The sequence below is a fragment of the Equus quagga genome, chromosome 15 (genome assembly GCF_021613505.1).
Source record: "Equus quagga isolate Etosha38 chromosome 15, UCLA_HA_Equagga_1.0, whole genome shotgun sequence".
In the NCBI taxonomy this organism is placed as follows: Eukaryota; Metazoa; Chordata; class Mammalia; order Perissodactyla; family Equidae; genus Equus; species Equus quagga.
In genome coordinates this window covers 57,768,865-57,790,324 of record NC_060281.1, presented here as the reverse complement: position 1 = coordinate 57,790,324, position 21,460 = coordinate 57,768,865, and the positions used below count along the sequence as shown (strand labels likewise).

Sequence of the window (21,460 nt, the reverse complement as noted above, 5' to 3'; positions counted from 1 at the left end):
AACAGAATGAGGGACTTGTAGAGACTGAGAGGACATAAAATGAAAGAGAAACTGAGAGCCAGCTCATGGAGTTGCTGCTTTAAGCAGGTACCATTGTGAGGTTAAATTTGGGGTTGGGGGTTAACAGACCTAGTTTTCCCTCATGTATGTTCTCACTAGGGCCTCCATTCACTTTCCTAAGGGGTATGGAAGAGAAATATCTGTCTCCCAGTAAACGTGATTAGCTGGGAAAAATTAAAATCATACAGCTATATCTGACCTCACTTAAAATATGGTGATTGCATACAGACAAGACATTTAATGGAACATTTAAACAATTGGGCAAAACTTCTACAAATATTTTACCTCTGAGAGGAAAAATTAGAGCAGAGAAGTAATGTTGGCTCTAGAAAGGCTAAATTATTTAACCTGAGATAGTGAATTTAAGAGATGAAGTCTTTGCTAAGTTCTGGAGATAAAGAGACTAAATAGAAACAGAAGTTCTCCATTTCTAGAACCCTTATTTCTTTGATCAATAAGTTTATTCATTTATTGTTTTTATAACAACTTTATTGAGATATAGTTCACATACTATACAACTCACTCATTTGAATTATGTGATTCAGTGGTCTTTAGCATATTCATAGAGAGGTACAAACATCTCCACAATCATTTTAGAACATTTTAATCACCCCAAAAATATTCTTTTATTTTTAGTACTTGTATTCTGTATAAAATACTCCGCTAATGCTCTAAGGTAGTGGTCTGGGCTGCAGCCCCCACCTCCTCTGCAATTCCTTCTTTAACCAGAGGCACATGCAATATTTTATTTGAACAAAGGTTTCTGAGGCTTACTCTTTTCTTTTGTTTCTTAAGTTAATAACCCTTATATTTGTGCAGGGCCCTGAAACCCTCCTTGGGATCCTAAGGTCCCACAGAGCTGTCTGTGGAGCCGCGTGCCGAGGTGGAGCGCCCCCTCCCCCCTGCTTACCTGAGCTAGCAGGTGCATCTGTGTTTTTCAAATGCATGTGATATGTTTTTGAATAAAGAGTTCTAGAGCTTTACAGCACATTTGAGAGGATTCAAAAAGATCTGAAATTCTGTTCCTGCTCTTAAGGAGTTCAGTAGGTAATTCAGGGGACAGTGGTGTAGAAACATGGAAATTTAATTCAATACGAGCGTGCCAAAATGATTGTTCCACATGATTTCATTATGAAAGTTCTTTATTTTCTGTGAATCTTCAAGTAGAACTGAAATTCTATCAAATTTTAAGAAGAAATATGAGAAACTTCCTTGAAGTTTAGAAGAATGCTGAGAACTTGGTGGGTCTCGTGGTTTCTTGGTGAAGAAACAGAACAAAAGTTGCCTGAGTAGGAACTGTGCCTACCTCTGACCAACACAGTCTGCTCTTGGCACTCACTGAAATTAAGTAGGAATAAAAACAAAATACTGGAACAAAGTGAGAAAATCTGTAAACATCAAGGCAGCATGGAATCATGAGTTAGAACAACCTGAATTTGTAAAGTACCAAAACTGCTAGCCAAATTTGATAAGCAGTTTTTTATTACAAAATGAATAGATTGAATTAAAGTGAGGGCTAGCAAACATCTAAATGTAAAGCAAAGTAATTGATAGTGCATGCTATTTTTATAGGTAAAACTGATTTAAAGTTAATTTAGGTAAGAACACAATCACATGGACTGTAAACAGACTGGAAGTGCTTATAAATCAAGATAATTAATCTGAAAGCTAAATGAGTCATTTGAAAAGGAAATGTCATGGAAGGCACCATAGGGATAAACGTTAGATTTGATCTTATTTGCATAGTTATTAATTAGGCTGAGTAGACTACTTCTGGAAACTGTACCAGAAACTGAGCCATTTCCTATACAGCCCTTAGTTTTAATGGGAGGCCTTAGAGCATAGAGCACAACCTGGCCCTGCATTGATCTTGGCTCTGTCACTTACTGGCTTTGACCTTGGGCAAATTAGCTAAGGGCTGTAAGCCACAGCTTCCTCATGGACACACTGGGGATAGCAGTAGTGGCCATCTCACAGGATCTCGCCGTCATTAACGAGATGATGCATATAAATTGCCTAGCACAGTCCCTGGCATGCAGTCAGCACCCCATGAATGGTAACTGTTAATAATATAATCACGGTAAAAACCAAGAGGACGTGTGTTCCTATCTAGAAAGAGAAGCAGTGCCCTGAAGAGCTGCAGAGTAATCCTTTGCCTAAACTTGGCCATGGTTAAAAGCTGACTGAAAGTCACCTTAACAAGTTCAGAACTCTGGGGAGAACTTACTGAGGAAGCAGACCTTTCCCTGTTAGAGTGACTGTCAGATTAATTTCTAAACCAAAAAAAAAAAGGAAAGAAATCTTAGTAGCCTTGCCTCAAGAGAAGAAGACAGAGATTGACTTAATAATGATTGACCAGTACAGAAAACCTGCATTATGGGGACACTAGTATGTTATCCTGCCTCAGTATTGCTAAAAACAGAAGAGAGTTTAAGGTAAGAGGAGTATTTTGATGTAGAAACAAACTTCAATGGAATAAAAGTACTATTATACTGTATTGTGTTACCAACTGACAGTATAAGACTGTCTTCCTTGAGATTATTTACGAACAGATACAGGTGGCTGAAGAATTTTGATTTTATCGTGGAATGGTCTGAAAGGAGCCTTTGAGAATTTTAACCTTTGTATTTTAAATACGAGGTTGGGGGCTGATGGTGAACCTAGAGCAAGGGGCCAGTTAGGATGGAAGAGTATTAAACCAGAATCTCACTTTTTAGCCTCCCTCCATCACTTTGGTAAGTTTATGATTTATAACTGGGTCATGGACAACTATCAAAATTGTGTATCTTTTGAACTGTCAAGTCAATGTTTTGGCTAGAAAACTAGTAAGCATGTGCTTTATGAATGTTATTTCATGTCATCTTCACTGCAGTTTGCTGAACTAGGCACTTCTCCATTTTGTAGATGAAGAAACTGTGAAGTAAGTTTTCCTCAGGCAGGTGAATTCACCAGGCAAGGCCAAGGCCTCACTGATTTGGCTGGTGAAGGTGCAGTGAGCCACCTTTAGATTTCAGCTGTTGCTTACATAGCCTGTAGAAGGAAAGTAGCCAAAGGCGCCAGCTTCCCATGGTCCTTCTACCGCTCACCAAAAAAGAACGACACTGAAACAAAAAGGGCTATACTGGTTTCCCAGAGCTGCCAGAACAAGGTACTGAGTGGCTTAAACAACAGAAGTCTATTGTCTCACAGCCATGGAGCCTGGAAGTCCAAGATCTAGGTACCAGCAGTGTTGGTTCCTTCTGAGGGGTATGAGGAAGAATCTGTTCCAGGCCTCTGCCCCAGCTTCTGGTGGTTTGCTGGCAATCTTTGGCATTCCTTATCTTATAAAAGCATCACCCCAATCTCTGGCTTCATCCTCACATGACGTTCTCCCTGTGTGTATGTCTCTGTGCCCAAGTTTCCCCTTTTTTTAAGGATACCAGTCATATTGGATTAGGGCCCACCCTAATGACCTCATTTTAATTTGATTACCTCTCTAAAGACACTTTCTCCAAGAAAGGTTACATTCTGAGTTAATGGGACTTAGGACTCCAACATATCTTTTTGAGGGGACACAATTTAATCTGTAATGGAGTGGATGATTACAACGCAAGCTGTGAAAAACCCCATTGCTGAGGAGTCAGTTCTAGACTGCAGCTAAGAGGCTTTATATCCCACAACTCTGTTCTGAGGAGGGCAAGTCAGGAAGCCTCACACCTCTTCAGAATCTGAGAGGTGGTGAGAAACTGCCTCGTGACAGCCTCCCAGAGGAGATTAGGAGGTAAGTGGGAGGTGGCCTTGTAGCAGCTCCTCACAGCCCTCCCATCCTCTCCAGGAGAATCACAAGGCATCCTGCCAAGATGCAGGTGAGCTCTGGTTCAAATCTTTGCCTGCGTGGGCTCTGTAGATACATGCAAGTTTGCCAGGGCACCATGGTGGAGCCATTCCTCTATGTCATATAGCCATAAAATAGGGACTCAAATTCCAGTGCAGATCTGCCTCACACTAAGTGTATGTTCCTTGATGCTTGCTATCCCCCTAGACACACCAAATCTTTTGTCAACTGGTTGCTGACATTTTGTTGATGTCTAGGAGTCACAAGTCAGTTTCCCCCAGAAAGCAGACTCTAAAACAGAGATTAGCGTACTGGAAGCTTATTATCAGATGCTGTCAGAATCAGCACCTGCAGATGGCCAGTGGAGGAAGCAGGATTGGGAGGGAGAAGCTGGACTTGTATGCATTTACAACAAAGGCCTCAGCTGACCCGCAGGCAGCTCTAAATGAGGGTAGCCTTTCAGCGTTGTCCCAAGGTGCAGTAAGGGGTTTCTTAGTCCAGCCCATAAAAAGCAGACTTTTTTATTTATATAAATATGACTGCATTTCCAGTAGCTACCACAAGACAAACAATGATGCCTACATGTATGGTTTTATTATCATAAAATATACATTTTTTGTCTATATGCAAATATACATACATACATGTATATATCATATGTTAGTAAAGAATGACTTGGGAATCTTTTACTCAGTGCAATAATCTCATTTATCTGTATTTGAACTCATCACACAATTTTGAATATGGTTCAAAGATGGGGTCCTTATTCTGACTCCTTGGATGACTTTTATTGGGTTTGTGAATCCCAGAAGTTCTGTGCAAAAATGTGTGTTTTTGAAAATATGTACTTTTCTGGAATAAGGATTTGAATCTTTCATCATGTTCTTAGAGAGGTCCATGTCCCCTCCCCCACAAAATTAAGAAGGATTGTGTAAGGAAGTATAGAAAGTCAAGTTGATGTTGCTTTGTAAGCTGCTCTTTCCCCACTCCACATACACAGCAGCAATAGATAAAAATCTAAAAAGAGCATATAAAAAGTCAGAACCATGCCTTCCTCTCCTCCTCCTAAAAAAGATATATCTATAGACAAAGTAAACACAAGGCAGAGAGTGAGACTGAAGACACTGTGGGCTCAGATTCATAAACAGGGAGGGGAAACCAATGGTTTAGCTCTGGTGGAGTGTCAGGACTCAAAGAGCTCTGCATAATATGTTGGACTAGAGCATACACTCTGCTAGAAAAGACGGGCAGGTGGTGGTTGTCCTCCCTCACTCTAGAGGGGAGGCAGTAATCACTGCTGCAAATTGCTGCCTGCTGTGACCTCTAACTTATATAAAGCTTTGATCCAAGGAAAAGAGCAGGACAGAGACATGGCCTCTTTATCAGGAAATGAGATGACACCTCTATTGCATCATCAGCAATATAACCATTGGGCAGGAACCCAGACACCATGCCAACTTGATTCTGAGCTAGGAGTACAAGTAGAAGAACTGCAAAAACCTCTAACCAAGGAGGCGGGTGATTAGGCAGAGAGCATTAGCAGTTCTCTCCCATACAAGATGGGCCTGCACGCACACATTCCAAAGCACCTGAAGAACTCTGACCTTACAGCATCAGCCAATCAAATCAACAGTCAGAACCTGAATTCAGGGACCGGCACTATGGCCAAGTGGTTAAGTTCATGTGCTTCGCTTCCTGCGGCCCAGGGTTTCACTGGTTCAGATCCTGGGCACGGACATGGCACCACTCGTCAGGCCACGTTGAGGCAGCATCCCAAGTGCCACAACTAGAAGGACCTACAACTAAAAATACACAACTATGTGCTGGGGGGATTTGGGGAGAAAAAAGCAGGAAAAAAAGAAAAGAAAAGAAAAGATTGGCAACAGTTGTTAGCTCAGGTGCCAATCTTTAAAAAAAAAAAAGAAGAATCTGAATTCACTGGAGATTACAGTAAAATCAAAAAGCGTTCTTTGAACAAAAGAAGCCTAACATCCTCAAAGAGATCAATGGAGGAATAGTAGCCATAAAAACAAAAACAAGAAGAACAGGAGAGCTGAATAAGGGGCAAAAACAGGCAGAAATGAAGTGTAAGTAGATATGGAAAAAAACAATTAGAAATATCAGAAATGAGTAATGGATTCATCAAAATGAAAGAGAAAAATCAGACAATACTAGACACAGTTGAAGGGAGAATTAGTAAGTAGGAAGCTATTACTGGAGAATTCATCCAGAATACAGCATAAATACATAAAGATAAAAAAAAAACTGAAATTGATCAGTTAAGAGAAATGGAATATAGATTAAGAAGTGCCACAGTAGATATTATTACAGTTCCAGAGGAGAATGAAAGGAATGGCAGAGAAGTAGTGGCTGGAATTTTTCCAGATAAGAACAAGACATGAACCCTCTGGATGAAAGCACACTCTGAGTACTGAGCAGAATAAATAAAGATAATGCAGGCCTGGCCTAATCAGAATCAAACTGCAGAGCCTTGGGTCTAAAGATAAAACTTCAAAACTGCCAGGAAGAAAAGACAGACTTCCTATGAAGAAATAGCACTACTGACAGTAGACTTCTCATCATTACTAATAGATACAGAAAAACGTTTTCAAAGTGCTGAGGGGAGACTCTATAAACCTACAGCTTTGCACCCTGCCAAATTATGTAAGTGTGAGGAGTTTCAGACATGTAAATACTGAGAGCCTTTGCCTCCCAAATACTTTCAATGAAAAAAACTATTAAAGGATATTCATCTGCAAGAACAAAAGTGAGAAAGAAGACTGTCAGGAACTGTGAAAGACCTAGGATTTTACCCTACCTGCAAGTTAACAAGGAAGCCTGCCACAGATTCTCGGCTGCTGGCAGAATGACACGAGATTCCTGGGTCAGAGACAAAAGACTTTATTACCCATGGCACAGAGGCAGCATAAGTTTCCTGTTCACATTGCTTCTCCTAACCTCCCAAATCCCATAGGGGTAATGTGGAGCAGCTCAGGTGGATGCTGCTCACACGCTGGGCCTAGAGCACAGTGAAAAGCTGAAGTTTAGGAACCCTCCAGTCTTTTGTTGGTTGGTTTGTGTTTGTTTGCTTGCTTGTTTTCCTGCCAATCTTTTAAAGAGGTTGTTAGCAAACCTGCCCCATCTTTGCCCCTGAGGAAGATGTTATCTTTATTATCCTGGTGAAGAAACAAATCTCCTCTCCTCACCCAAGGGAAAGACTACCTCTGTCTTCCAAGGTTGTTTGTTATACAAGTGGTTACAAGTGTCTGGAAGTTCCATGGAGAATTGTCTCCCAACAAAGAGGTGGAATGCAAAAAATAAATATAGAATTAAAAAACAATTTTTTGACTTCAGTTGTGTTGCTTTAAATAACTTGTTATTTTGTGTGTGCTTTTTAAAAAATAAAAACTCTAATAGTTGGGAAGAGGAGCTGTTAAAAAAGTTTTTTTAAGTTCCTATCTCATTTGGGAGCTGAAGAGAGACCCTAAATAAATTTAGGCTTTAGAACAATTTATTAAAGGATATTTACATGTATGTGTGTGTGTGTGCGCATCTGTGTGTTAAAGAATAGAAATGCAATTTACAGTTTTTTTAACTGAAGAGATAAAAATATTAGAATATTTTAAAAAATTGATCAAGCCAGTAGAAGGCAGGAAGGAGAAAATTTATGGAAAGATAAAGCTTATGGCATATATCTAAAGAGGTATTTAGAGGAACATTTATAACCTTAAATGCTTTTGTTTAAAAGTAAGAAAGCCTCAAAATACATGAGTTATTCTTTCACCTAAATAAGCTGGAGAAAGAGCAGAATAAAGCCAACTAAACAAGAAGAAAGATGATAAAGAGAAGAGCAGGAATTAATTGGAGTTAGAGAGAAATGCACCCACTTTTCTCTGTCTCCTGTTAAGTGACTGGACTCTGGTACTTCAACTTTCTCACCTGCAAATCGGTGACTCAGGTCTGAAGGGACAGTGAGCCTTTAAAGGAGAAAGAGAGGGGTGGGAGTAGAGTAAAACTTAGTAAACAAAGCTATTTCAAAGAAAAGAAAAAGAGAAGGATAACAACATCTTTGAAAACCAAATTCATGTAGCCCAGATGATGGGCAGGATTGTCCTTTTGGGAACCATAATTATTATTTTTAAAAATCCAAACTCTCCTGGAAAACTTGGGAAGTTTCACACAGACTCCATCGTATGGTCAGTTCAACAAGAGTTCAACAAGCGTTTATTATCCAGGCGCTGTGCTGCTGCTGCTGCTGGGCTAACTGATGCTGGATGAATCAGACATGAGTGCGGCCTGGAGGACAAAAAGGCAGAGAAGTGAACCTCAGGGGGCCACTTAATACCATGAGGGGACTTGCATTGAGGTCAGGGAAGCGCATAACTCCGTGATTGCCCTGCTCCCAAACCCAACAGGGAAGAAAACAGTTCTTGGTTTGGAAGTGTCAATAATTGGCAGAAATAGGAGGTTTTAAAAAGGGCAAACTATATGGGGCTGGCCCCGTGGCCTAGTGGTTAAGTTTGCGCACTCCGCTGCAGGCGGCCCAGTGTTTCGTTAGTTCGAATCCTGGGCGTGGACATGGCACTGCTCATCAGACCACGCTGAGGCGGCGTCCCACATGCCACAACTAGAAGAACCCACAACGAGGAATACACAACTATGTACCGGGGGGCTTTGAGGAGAAAAAGGAAAAAATAAAATCTTTAAAAAAAAAAAAAAGGGCAAACTATGAAAAACGTTGATAAATCCCTAGGATTAACCTAACCTGATAAATAAGGGTATTATTCCAAGATCATTAGAGGTAGCCACAGTGCAATAAATGTAAGAATAATGTAGGGAACAAAAAAAAAATTTTTTCCTTTTACCCTTATAAGTATCTGCTGGTGCTCTGTAACCAAAGACAAATAAGAGAAAAACAAGTTTATTAATATGTGCTTCACACATGTAACACATAGGAGTACCCAGAGATGGGTAATTCAGAGGTTTGGTTAGATCTTGGGCTTATGTATCAGTTTGGCAAAAAACCAAAACTTTTTAGAGAAGTGATAAGACAAAGGAAAATGACGAGTTTCTAGGAGTAGCGAATTGTGGAAAAGCGAATATACAGGAAACTAATGGAAGATATGAACTAGTTAGTAAAGATTTTTATGTAGATTCCTCTGATGCCATCTCTGAGCTGATAAGGGTCTTGAGTTGTCTCCATTGATTAACTTCTGTCCTTCCTAGTAGAGAGGGGAGGTGGGACACCTTTGCAAATTTGTGTCCTGTTCTTAGGCAAATCAGAGGAGAGGCAAGAGCTTTTCTTATATTAGCTTCTTCTCAATTGCCTTCAGCTCAAAATAACCCTTATACCAAAGTAGCATATTTTGGAAGGTAGCATATTTTACTATCCTCTAATAAGAAGAGAGTGTTAAAAGATGTTTAGCATCAATCTGCATGAAGGGACTAAAGTATAAGTTGGGGCTGATCTTCCTGTGGTGTGCCACCTGCCTCTACCCCAACCCAACCAACACCTCTAGTATGCAAAGGTCACTCAGTGCATTTGCTGCACAAATCAAGGTTGAACCATAACTCCTTTGCATCGTAAAGATAAAGTTGAAATCCCTTTTTTACCCTTCTTAAATACTTTTCCCTCCTTTCCCAGAGGCAGTGATTGTTCCAAAGTCCTGTATAGCCTTCCCACATTTGTTTTAATACAACTTATGCATATATATTAATGCTATACCTGATTTTAAACTTCCTATAAATATCGTACTGAGCACATCTTATTACAACTTACTTTTTAAAAAAACTCAACATCATGTTTTTTAATTTTAGCCATAGTGATATATGTATCTCCAGTTTGTTCACTTAACTCTTGTATATTGTGTGTATAATATAACAATATATATGAAATAGTAACTGTATGAGGGTGGTACTAATAATATTTCCATTTTTCACATGAGAAAATTGAAAGCAAATTAAGCAGTTTGTCCAAGCCATATAGCTAATAAGAGAGATTCAAATTTAGGATCACAAATGTTTGCCTATTCCATTCCAATTCATTTAGTTCACAGCTTTTTCTTGTTTATTGCCTTAGTTAGGATTTATAATGTAATGGGGCAAGGAAGGGTGAGAGTGGGTGCCCTTATCTTACTCTAGACTTTATTTGGAATGCTCCTAAAAATTTTCTTTAACATCAAATATGATGTTTGCTACAGGTTTTCATTAATTACCTTGTTAAGGAGGTTGCCTTCTATATTTTTTTTAATAATGAATAAATATTACATTTATCAGGTGCTTTTGTTCTTTGTATCAATAAAGTTTTCAGGAACCGTGGTGTTTTGTTGAGAGCCCCTGGATGGCGGCTTTGTTAGTTCATTTGAAATGTGTGTCCTAAACCAAGGCATTTGTTTGACGACTTTATTGATATTTCAATTTGAACAATCATTTATGTTTGAATATTTGGTTCTTCAGAGGTTTTGCCATTTGAAAAATGTTACGCTTTTTCTGATCAATGATTCAAAAAAGGGTTGATAGTGATATCAGACTTGGTGTAAATCAATTTATAAATTTTCCCTTCTAACGAAATTATGGCTTTAGCAAATATTCCCTTCAGATTTCATAGTTATAAAATGAAACATTTTTTATTGTGGCAGTAACTTATAGACCAAAGCATGTATATATATATAATATATATATAATTGTGATGTACATATGTATACACCATGTAAACAAATGTAGTAACTTCTGAAAGTATCTAATTTTAAATGTCTGTCCAATATAATGATGAACTAATGAGCTCTAATAAACTGGAAAAAGTGGAATAAACTGGGGAAATGGCTACATTTGTGTGTATCACATCTTTAGAGGCGCACTTTGAAAAATAACTTCCTAAATGACTACTTATCAGCCCAGTCCTTTATTTAATTATTAGAAATACTAACATAATAACATTACTAATTGAAATATCAATTTTGACAAGGCTTTACTTATTTCTGTATTAAAATGGCTTCCTGAAAGTGTCACAAGAAGTTAATGAATCACTTGTTAATTAAATTTGAACTTTTCTCCTCTACTACTCAAATGGAAAAAACTGAAATATGATATATTCAAATTGCTTTATACTAAATTGAACATTAATGATGATGTAAATATAATATATGGTAATGTTATGCATGAATGTGAGAAGAATCTGTAACATTTATAATAGAATTTGCTAATTTTGAATATTGACTTATCTTTTAAGTTCATTTTGTTCTTAAAAATTCAAGTGCTGAAATAATATTTTACCAGCATTTTCTAATTAACCAAGTGTAACTTTCATGAATTTAAGCATTCTCATCCAACTAACAAATCCATCTATCTTTTCTTCTCTTGTTTTGTTAGCATCTTAGCAAATATCCTGCTGTGATAAATGACATCTCATTCTGGTTGCCCTCTGAGAATTACTCAGAAAACGATTTCTATGACTTAGTCCGAACAATTGGAGGAGACCTGGTGGAAAAAGTTGATCTCATAGACAAGTTTGAACATCCAAAGTAAGTAAAAATCTTTCTGATTTTATCCTTTTTTGTCTCTATGTGGTAAATAGCATATGGAGACATATAATAATATTTTGCTGAAATCCAATGCATATGAGACAAAATGTCTTCTGAATTTATAGTGAATGTATAGCTTATCAGAAACACCTTTTATATCAGTCCTTTCTGAAAATCTTTCTAAAATGCATTTTTAATCTCTCCTGCCTTAGTAAAGAAAATATATGAAACAGAATGTTTTAAAGATCTTGTTGTTTTCTGGTATTGTTTTTGAAAGTGATTTCTTACCATATCCCATCCCAGGAACAGAGGAGATGAGGCAGAAAGAGGAGTTTGTGGAGAAAAAGCTGTTTTGTTAGTCTCTTTGTGAATGTTTCTTGAGTACTTACCACAGGCCAAAACCTGTATTAGGTTCTGGGATAAAGTTTGGTGACTTTATCAGGATTCATCTTAGTGTTGACCTGTTCTCCTGGTGTGTCTGTGTGTCTATAGTTGTCTCTATAATCAGATTTGAGTCTGCTTTGGTTTTAGGAAAGTTTTGTGGAATTATATCTTTAAGGCTTTGTTCTGATCTGTTGTGTTCTGTTGCATTCTTCAGAGATTTCACTTATACATGAATAGACTCTCTTTTGTCTGACTTCTCTACCTATTAATTTCTCTCTAATGTTTTCAAACCCTTTATTTCCACTTCGTTTTGAATACTTTCCTCATTGTTATCTCTTCTGTCCCTTACTCTGTTTTCTGTGGTCTCTCCTTCCTTGCACACATTCCATTTCCATTTTCAGTAACTTTGTTTTTCACCCTTTTCTGAGTTCTGCAAGCTCACCTTTCAGGTCCTCCTGTTTTTTTTGCCATCTCTCTCTATTTCAGCTGTGTGATTTTTCTTCATAGAGAAATTTATTCACTTTGTTTTTAGAATTTATTGTAAAATATTTCTCCAGAAATTTCATATGATCCAATGGCAGCGTTTTTCTATGACTTCTCTGTAAGTAAGTTTTCTTGCCATTTTCCATATTTTTTTCCTATTTTTTGATTGATGTAGGTGTGGTCTGCATATGGTTACTTTTTTGTCACTCATATTTGAATGCATTGGGTCTTCTAAACCAGCTATTTGCACAAGATTGAGGTGTAAGGCTGAGGGTTGACATGGCAAGGAGGTGCTAGGGTGCTCATTCAGGCTAGTTGTTTTCAAATCACAAGGCTTTCTTTTTCTCCAATGCCAAGAAACCAACTCTTTCTTTAAATATGGCTCACTTATTTCTTTGATTGTTTCTGTAGGTCTGCCTCCCACCCAAAATCTCACCTTGTTACAGATAGAAGGTTTACCTTTGTTTACCCAGTTTCATCACTTTCTGGTGAAATAGACCTTGCACATGAGATTGTAACCCTCAGCTCCGAGAAATGTATTTTCGCTGGTGTTTTCTGAGATATGCCACTCTGTGTGTTTCTTCTCTTCACTTCTCCCCTTTGTCTTCTACTTTATTTTGGTTGCTTTTTGGCAGCCTTTAAGTATATTTTGGAGCTTGCAGATGATATCTGTTTCCTAGCTTTACAGAAAATAGAATGTATGGGGTTGCTTGAGTCTCTGACACAATGGAGTACCCTTCAGCCCTGGACTTTGATGTGAGAGAGAAATTTCCAGGAGTTTACATGTTGATACTGAAGGTCTGGTTATTTACTTTTGAAGAGGAGGAAAAATATGAGGAAAAGATTGTTGGCTAAGTATTAACTGATATGCCAAGGGCATGACTTGTCATTTTTTTCCCATTCTTATTTAATATGCAGAAAACCATCTGGAATCAAGGATTCAGAATCCATTCTTAATTTTTTATTTCTCAAGCTCTTTCTTCTTGATGTTGCCTTAGCTCCACCTCTACTTCCCATATCACCAATGTTAAAAGGAAGATGAGGAACCCTTTTTGGTTGGAGATTGTCAGAACCTAAAGGTTACAGAGCACTGTTATTGCCCTGGATGTGGGGTAGCTGTGGTTTTGGGGAGGGGTTAATATTGAGTCTTGGTGACTTGTAATGAACAGGGTAAATGCAGAATGAGCATGTAGTTGGAGAGTTGCAGTGGGAGTGGGATAGCGTCAGGGTCCTGTGGACCCAGAGACAGAAAGGGCAAGCAGACAGTTCACTAAAAAGGAAAATCACTGCACTGTATGGAAGTACTCTGTTAACACAGGTCTACGCACACAACCCCATACCTACTGGTAAAAGGAGAATTTGTCCACTCCTTCTGAAGGAGGCAGCACTTTTGCCTGGAAATTTGAAAACAAACAACCAACGAAAAACTAGTTCTCACTGGCACTGATATTACCGTCTCTTAAATAAATGTTAAACAAATATCTGTCATTTTGGAGCTATGCCAAATGATTAGGCTGCGCAGAGTGTGCACCTATCTTAGTAAGAGACTTGGTGATTGGAGTGAGGTTCCTGTGGCAGAGATTGCTACTTATCTTTCAATATCCAACCCCCATTTGAAAAATAACACAAGGTTGACTTTTTAATCCAAGCAACTTGCCAGCCAACTAAAAGTCTACACTTCTGAGCCTCCACTACAGCTAGGTGTATCTATGTGGCCAAGTTTAGCCAATGATTTGTAATTAGAAGTGGTTAGTGATATTTCCAGAAGTTTCCTTAAAAGATGGGTTGAGGCTATTCTTTTTCTTTCTGCTATTTGGATGTGAATGTAATGGCTGGTACTTTGGCAACCATTTTGGACCATGGTATGATCTTGGCAATGGAAGCTGTGTAGAGTACAGCCTGGGTGCTGACACTAGAGTGTCAATTCAGCCCTGGACTTTTCTTTGAGAGAGAAGTATCTTGTTTAAGCCACTATTTTTCAGTTCTTAATTACTAACAACCAAAGTAAACCTTGATCTTAAAGTCCTAAGGAAAAGGACATACTTGAGGAAAAGGATACATTATTTAGTAATGGCAGCTCACTTTGTAATGAGTCTCAGGAAATATCTCAGGCAGGGGGTAACAAACTTTTTCTGTTAAGGGCCAGGTAGTAAATATTTTTTACTTTGTGGGCCATACAATCTATGTCATCTACTCAACTTTGCCATTGCAAAAGCAGCATAGACAAGATAAAATCAAGTGAGCATGGCTGTGTTCCAGTAAAGCTTTAAGCATAAAAACAGATGGTGGGCTAGATTCAGCCCATAGTTTACTGACCCCTGACATAAAGGAGGGAGACACATGTAATTTTTAAATGACCTCCCCCACACACAGATTCTAAAGTGCTCCCCTAGGAGGTCATTCTTCCCTGAGCACCCTGCACCCTCCCGTGTTCCTCCCACTAAGAGTCCCTGACTTGGGTGGTGGCAAATGAAGGCTCACCTGACCTTTCACTCATCAATGCATACCTTGACCTCAAGATTTATTTTATTCTATCAACACATAAATTAAATATTGCCAGATAGTCCAAAAGAGCTCTTTGCCTTTCTTTGCCTAACATCAAAAACTGAGAATTGCTAGTACTGAGTGAAAGACAAAGGCCCTCTCTGCAATAAGCAGGTAGTTGAACAAATTAGGTGTTATTATTTTTTTAACAAGAATAGATCCCACAATGTTTCAGGGAGACATAAACTGCTTAATGTGAGCCTAATTTCATAATGTTAGACAAATGGGCAAATTTTTTCTTGATTACAAATAAGAGTCTGTGCCCTGAAGGAGGAATGATGTTCAGATTAGAAGAAGATGACATTTTGTTTCAGTTTGTCATTCAGAACCTTCTCCCAGAGCATCTTTGCCACTTAATTTATAAGCCACTAAATGTGCAGAAGAGTTCTTGTAGTTCCAAATTTCATGTAACAAAAAATATAGCAATGCTTCCCTCTGGAGAGGAGAGCTGGGGTCACCGTATGTGCTTTGATACCTTTGGAATATTGTACTATATCCATGTCCTGAAAAATGAGAAAACTTAAGAAAACAAATTATATTTGTCAACATACTAACCTGGATATCTCTTGTTCGACACATTTATGAATATGTTGATTATTTTAGTCTCTGAGTCTATGCAACTTAAGGAGTTATGGTGTATAGTGTTTATTTTCTGCTATAACACAATTGCTCAAAGTATTTCTTAGCCTGGGGTTAGGAGAAAGAGCAAAGAAGAGCAAAAGGAAACTTAACTGTTGTGTTCAACTACTATCACTTCATTCGGGAATGCTGGCCAATTATATTTGAATTGTGGAGATGGCCTATAAAGGAAAGCAAATAGGACAGATTTAGTTTGTGCATAAGGCAGAACTTTTTGAAAATTAGAATTAGGGAATTTAAAAGAAGTGTTTGATTTGAGTACAAGAAATGGGTGGTAGTGAAAAATGTCCCAGGTGCCTGCAGCAGCGGCTGCCTGGAGATGTTCCCGAACCGCTTCTGCTCATAGACTTACACCTTGCTCCTGGGGCTACTGCTTGCTTTGCCACGTCCTATTCATACCGTCATGGACACAATTTCCCAAATCCATCAACTGTGAGTCAGGGTGTGGTTGGGGCTAAGATGCTAGAGGTGAGCGGGCTGAACTAATGGACGCCAAAGGTGAGTCTCAGCTCTCCTCAGTCCTACTTGATGTCCCTAATGCTTATGTTCTTTGTGACCGACCACTTGCAGTTTTTAAAAAATTGGCATAAGTAGTATACTGGAACATTTGTCATCATTTTTAACAGAATTCTGAAAAGGGACGTCACCACAAGAGGCACCTTCTCAGTATAGCTGGCCTCACTTCTGAGAGGGTGTGAGTCATGGACATTACCTGTTTATAACTCTTTATGGTATAGTGGGCACAACTGTAGATGAAGCAGTTCAAGTGACTTCTCCTTCCTTCTTCCCCTCCTCCAGTCTTTCCGCCTCTTCTTTCTTTTTTTGGTGTGTTTATTTGTTTTTGCTTTGTCAAATTACACCCAATAAAAATGCCAACACATAAAACTTTGAAAATAAAAAAGGTGGAGATGCACCCATCATCTCAACCTTCTAACACAAATTTAACATTTTTACATTTTCCCAGTCTTGACTTTTCCATACATGTACATCACATGACATAAACCCTTGAATACGGAAAGGTAGTATATGTTTTGTATTATCACCCCCATGGTCTAGGGCAGGGTTTTCAACCTCTGCACTAGTGATATTTTGGGCCAGATAATTCTTTGTTGTGGGGGCTGTCCTGTGCATTGTAAGATGTTTAGCAGTACCTCTGGCCTCTATTCACTAGATATCAGTAGCACACACCCAATCCTACCCCTCTTATAATGATCAGAGGTGCCACTTGACAGGCAAAATTGCCCCCATTTGAGAATGACTGGAATATCATTTAGTGGAGAATGTCTTATTTCTTATGAAAAATATTTCTTAAAATTGTGCTTTATTTTTATCTTATGACCAGTGGGGAGAAGGGCTAGAAGGACCTCACAAGAGGGAGGTGTTCTAGTGAGGGTTCTTGTGGTTCCAAGGAAGACACTTGATGCAACATGGGAAAAGCTGGACAAACCAACTAGGCTTCAGAAAGAGCAGAAACTAAGGCGGGTCTGACCTTTCTCTGCCTCCATTGCTCTTCTTGGATCTGTCTACCAATTTCTAGTTCTCTATTCCATTTTATTTTCTCACACACACTCTGTCTCACCTCCATGGTCTAGGGCAGGGTTTTCAACCTGGAGGACCAGCTGGTGGACAGGCTCCACTTGAGTTAGATGCCTGCCCTTGGTCTAATTAGCTACATGGGTCAAGTGGACAGGCCTCTAACCTTGTTTTACAAGTCAGTAGGTTTACTCTTTATACAGATCTTTCTTTGTTTCCTCTTTAACCTGAACTCGGTAGCTTATGACTCAGGCACTACCATTTTTAGACTTCCTTGAACTTCATGCAAAACGCGTGTCATAGATACATTTGCCAACTGATTCTTGAGTTCCTGTGTTATGGGAAACATTGGGCTAATTGGGCCCACAAAGATGTTGAGGCAAGATCCTAGTTTTTATGGAGCCAAATAACACAGGAAGTAAATTGGAAATAAAAAGCATAAGGTGACAATAAGGTTGGTTAAGCCTAATAAATGGCCTGCACAGTTTCTTGTACACATTGATGCTCAGTAAACTTTTGTTGAATTCAAATGAGAGGCACATATCTAGGGCAATAGATTCAGAGGAAAGTGGCCATTGTTCTGGGAAGATTTACCAAGGAGACAGGATAGCAAGCTCTGTATGTTTGTCTCCCTTCTATAAACCTTGTTAATGAGATGTACACAATCCTGATTCTAATTAATGTGAGTAAGTGCTCTAAAGAGAAACCTTCAGCTTCTGTAGGAAGAACTCTGGATTGTTAGGTTCTTTTGTTGCCAGGACAGATTTACTCATGGTGGCCCCTTTAAGACAAAGGGGATTTATTTAAGGATACACCTGAATCAGAATTGGAGTGCTGTTCAGAACCAAGGCAGATCTGAGGGCCAGATAACTTTGCATGTGGTTGCTTCTGGTTCTGTCCCTCTCCTTGCTCCTCCCGACCAGTGTCTATATCCTCCACCCTCCTGCTCCCTCCTGCTCAGTACTTACACACACATTAACCTCTCCACCTTTTTCTGCATTGCCAAACTCTTTTCTGACCAGTTCTCTCCATTGTCCCAGTACAGATTCTGGAAGGAGCTAACCTAATTGACTGAGTAAACTGCCATCACCCCTTTAGGGCAGAACCCTGTGTACCAGGCTGCCACGTAGGGTTCTGGTTAGTCTGTGGATGTACCACTGTTGGGTAAAGAGCCCATTGTTGATCTAGTTAGAGACCACTAGTAAAATGGCCCAGCCAGCTTTCCAGAACAAGAAGCCACAGGCTGAGCATTTTCAACTGAAAGGGTTCACTGAACATTTTTTCAGAACAGACACCCAACTACTTCCTTCCTTTTCCCTCATCCCCCACCAGTCTATTCTATCTATAGAACTCTATGTAACTGCTCCAAATTGTTGACTCATTCATATCTTTCAGTTTCTATTTGCATTTAAATTTTTCTAGGCTATTCTACTTGGTGGAAACTCCTTAGGGCACTATGGCCAAGTGGCTCTTTTCCATCTTCCAGCAACATTTATATTAGTGGAAGGGGGCCCACTATGTGATGCTTGGTAGATAGTTAATTAATCCTTCTTCATTCCTTAGAGGATCTTTTATTGAATGACTGGAAGTAGTTTATGACATAAAAAGTAGAGGCAATGTTGTCCAATGAAAAGAGCTCAGAATTCAGAGTCAGAAGCTGTGAGTTGAGTCTTGACTTTCCACATCTTAGATGTCTGATACTGGAACTCTCTGAGCCTCAGTTTCCTTATCTACCAACTGATAATACTAATCTCATCCTTAATTGGTAGCTGCAAAAGTTAGATGAGCCAGTATATGTGAAATGCTTCAAAAACTGCACAGAGTTTTTTTTTTTTTTTTAATGTTAGCTATTAGAGTAAAAACCAGTAACTTTTACAATCAACTTATCTTGTTTATTAAAATAAAGAATAATTTCAGTATAGCTAGGAGTCTTGGATTTGGCAGCCAAATGCAGACTAGGAAGTTCTGGTAATAAAGGGAAGCAGAATGAGACTATATAAAACTGTCATTCTGAAATGATGCATGTTCTTATTGCAACTTAAGGAGTAAATTTTTAATCAGAAAAAATAAAAATGCTTTGTAAAGTGGCATAGATGCTGGTTGGCAGAGCTATGTAGTCAATATGTCTGTTCCCTGGGTTGTATGTGGGAAAATACTATGGACAATGGCAGGTGGGATGACATCTCTGGTTTGCATATCACTCCCTGGTCTTGTTTCTTTTGTCAGAGCCAAATAAGTGCAGTTATCTGAACTTAAAGATTGGCCAGCAATGAAAAGCCAGCTACAGCTAATCTTGGGAGAGCTTATCAGAAGTTGTGTCCCCTTGAAATTGACAGCATATAGTACCAAGGAGATGGCTAAAGGCAGCTAGGCCTGCTCTAGATCTTGCCTGGCTTCTTTCCCTTTCTTCATTTATTTCAGTGCTGGTGTTGTGAATATAAGCACTTTTATTGTTGTGGTTCAGACACCCCAGAAAGCAATTCTAAGAAAACTATTTTTAGTCTAGATATTTGTTTTTCCCTACCTTCCTTCCCTTCCCTCCTTTCCAAAGCCTTTTTAAAGCAGTCCATAAGGGTTGCATTTCGTCACTGTCACATAGCAGCCCCGTTTGCCACCAGCGTTAGACAAATTAAAACACAATTAGTTCAGTCCCCGAACACCTTGTTCTGCCTCGTCCCCCAGCACGTCACCATTTGCTGAAGGATTCTTTGGGATTACCTTCAGAGCTGACCTGGCAGGGCCCCAGGAGTAGTGTGTCTGCACAGAGCAGGAGGAAGGAAGAAGAGTACTTGACAAGAGCCAGACAAGGAGAGAGGCCAGGCGCCTAATGAGCTGGATCTTTAGGGACCTGCTGCATTACAGGACAGCTTTGCGAAAATTAACCATGCAGCCACTCTTTCCTCTTTAACTTTCAATTAGCAGTTTTTGGGCGGTTCTTTGGATATTATCTGCACTTGGCATCCCGTGTACCTTTTTGTAGTGTGGAGATTGAATGCTCTTTCCAAGATGCAAGGTAAGAGTAACTCACATTCCTTGATGTTTCCCTGTCCCACCTCCAGCTGTACTGATCAGGGTAAAGAAAGTTAAAATGCACACCAAGTGCAACCTGTGAGGGGAAATGTCACAGAACTGCTAGAAGAATGGGATGGGGAGGGGCAGGCCCACCCCATGATTTTGGGCAATTATGAGTAAGGCTCTAAATCATTTTGGGTCTTTAGATTTGTTATCCCAATTCACAAGGTCACTTCTTTCCACTGGCTACCACCCAGATTTGATGCCCAGAGCCAGCAATGGGAGTCTGCTCTCCCCCTGCCCACTCCCCACTGTCTGTCCCTGTGTCAGTTACCTTGTTCTTCACACCCCACAGAAGCTTGGCCTTGAATGTACCACAGCCTTCACAGTTAATGATATTGTCTTAGTAACCAAGAGAGGTATGAATCCAAATACATCCTGATGCTATACAACCTCACAGTTGTATATAGGATAACCAAGTAGTTATCCTAATTATAGATTTTGGAGTTGAGTTTCTAAAGATGGACCAATGATTTGTAACAAATTCTCAAGGATATATAGGTGAGACCTATTTGAGTCACTCTTCAAAAATTCAAATTGCTGAACAGCAGAGATGGCCCTGGCAGACTTGGGCCTTGCTGGTCTCCTCCTGCGCAAGAAACAAGCCGTTTTCTGCTGCCAGTCCCTTTGGGCTCCAGCATCACACAAGGTCAGGGTCGTGACTCTCACAGTGGTGCAGGCTGGGGCAGTGCCATGAAGCAGCCCCATGTATCTCTTGGGCTAGTTATTTTCCTTAACTTGGTCAGAACTGAGGCTCAAGTAGCAATGAGGAGAGTGTACCAAAGAAGGCAGGGGGCAGGCACATGTGGGGATGAGAGGTCAACTCCATGGGGAGGGACCGATGGTATGCACAGATGGTTCAAATGGCACCCAAGATCTAGGGCATCTGTCTTATTAGGGACATTTGGGAGAAGCTCAAACAGTCATTGAGCACAGTGTAGGTGTGACAGAGCAGCCACCTGTCTAGCCAGGCCTAGGGGCAGCAATCCAGTTACTAGCAGAATGGAGTAATAGGTAAGGCTTGGTTACAGAGGAGTTTGGAGGCCACTTTCCTGGGATGTGAGGCTCTGATATTGCAGCAGAATCATCAGCAGGACCCCTTGGGTGCTCCACTGGTGAACTGCTGGGCCAGGGCTCCTGATTGTCTCCTCCTTAGACTTGTGATTGGGCTTGGAGTCCAGAACAAGGCTGAATCTAAGACGTGGGGTTCGGGGGCGGGGGGACAGTTAAGTTAGAAAACCTAGGAGACCAGCAGGTCTTTACAGGAGCTTCAGTTTGTTTTGGTTTGTCTTTTTTGTTTTGTTGTAATAGTCTATCGCTTCACTGTGATCTACTTATTCAAGTATAGTTTGGAGCCAGGGAAGGTATTATCATGATAAGAATTTAATTGGGTGTCTAGTGAGGAAAGAGC

The 21,460-nt window shown here is 39.7% G+C and overlaps 1 protein-coding gene across 2 annotated transcripts in view; it reads left to right on the top strand.

Annotated features, from left to right (window-relative positions):
* FARS2 (phenylalanyl-tRNA synthetase 2, mitochondrial) overlaps window positions 1-21,460 on the top strand; it is a 466,868-nt gene that overhangs the window by 300,123 nt on the left and 145,285 nt on the right. For both annotated transcript variants that reach the window (XM_046639986.1, XM_046639984.1), the window contains one exon: window positions 11,243-11,394. In XM_046639986.1, coding sequence (XP_046495942.1) covers window positions 11,243-11,394 — 152 coding nt within the window. The remainder of the gene's footprint in view (window positions 1-11,242; window positions 11,395-21,460) is intronic.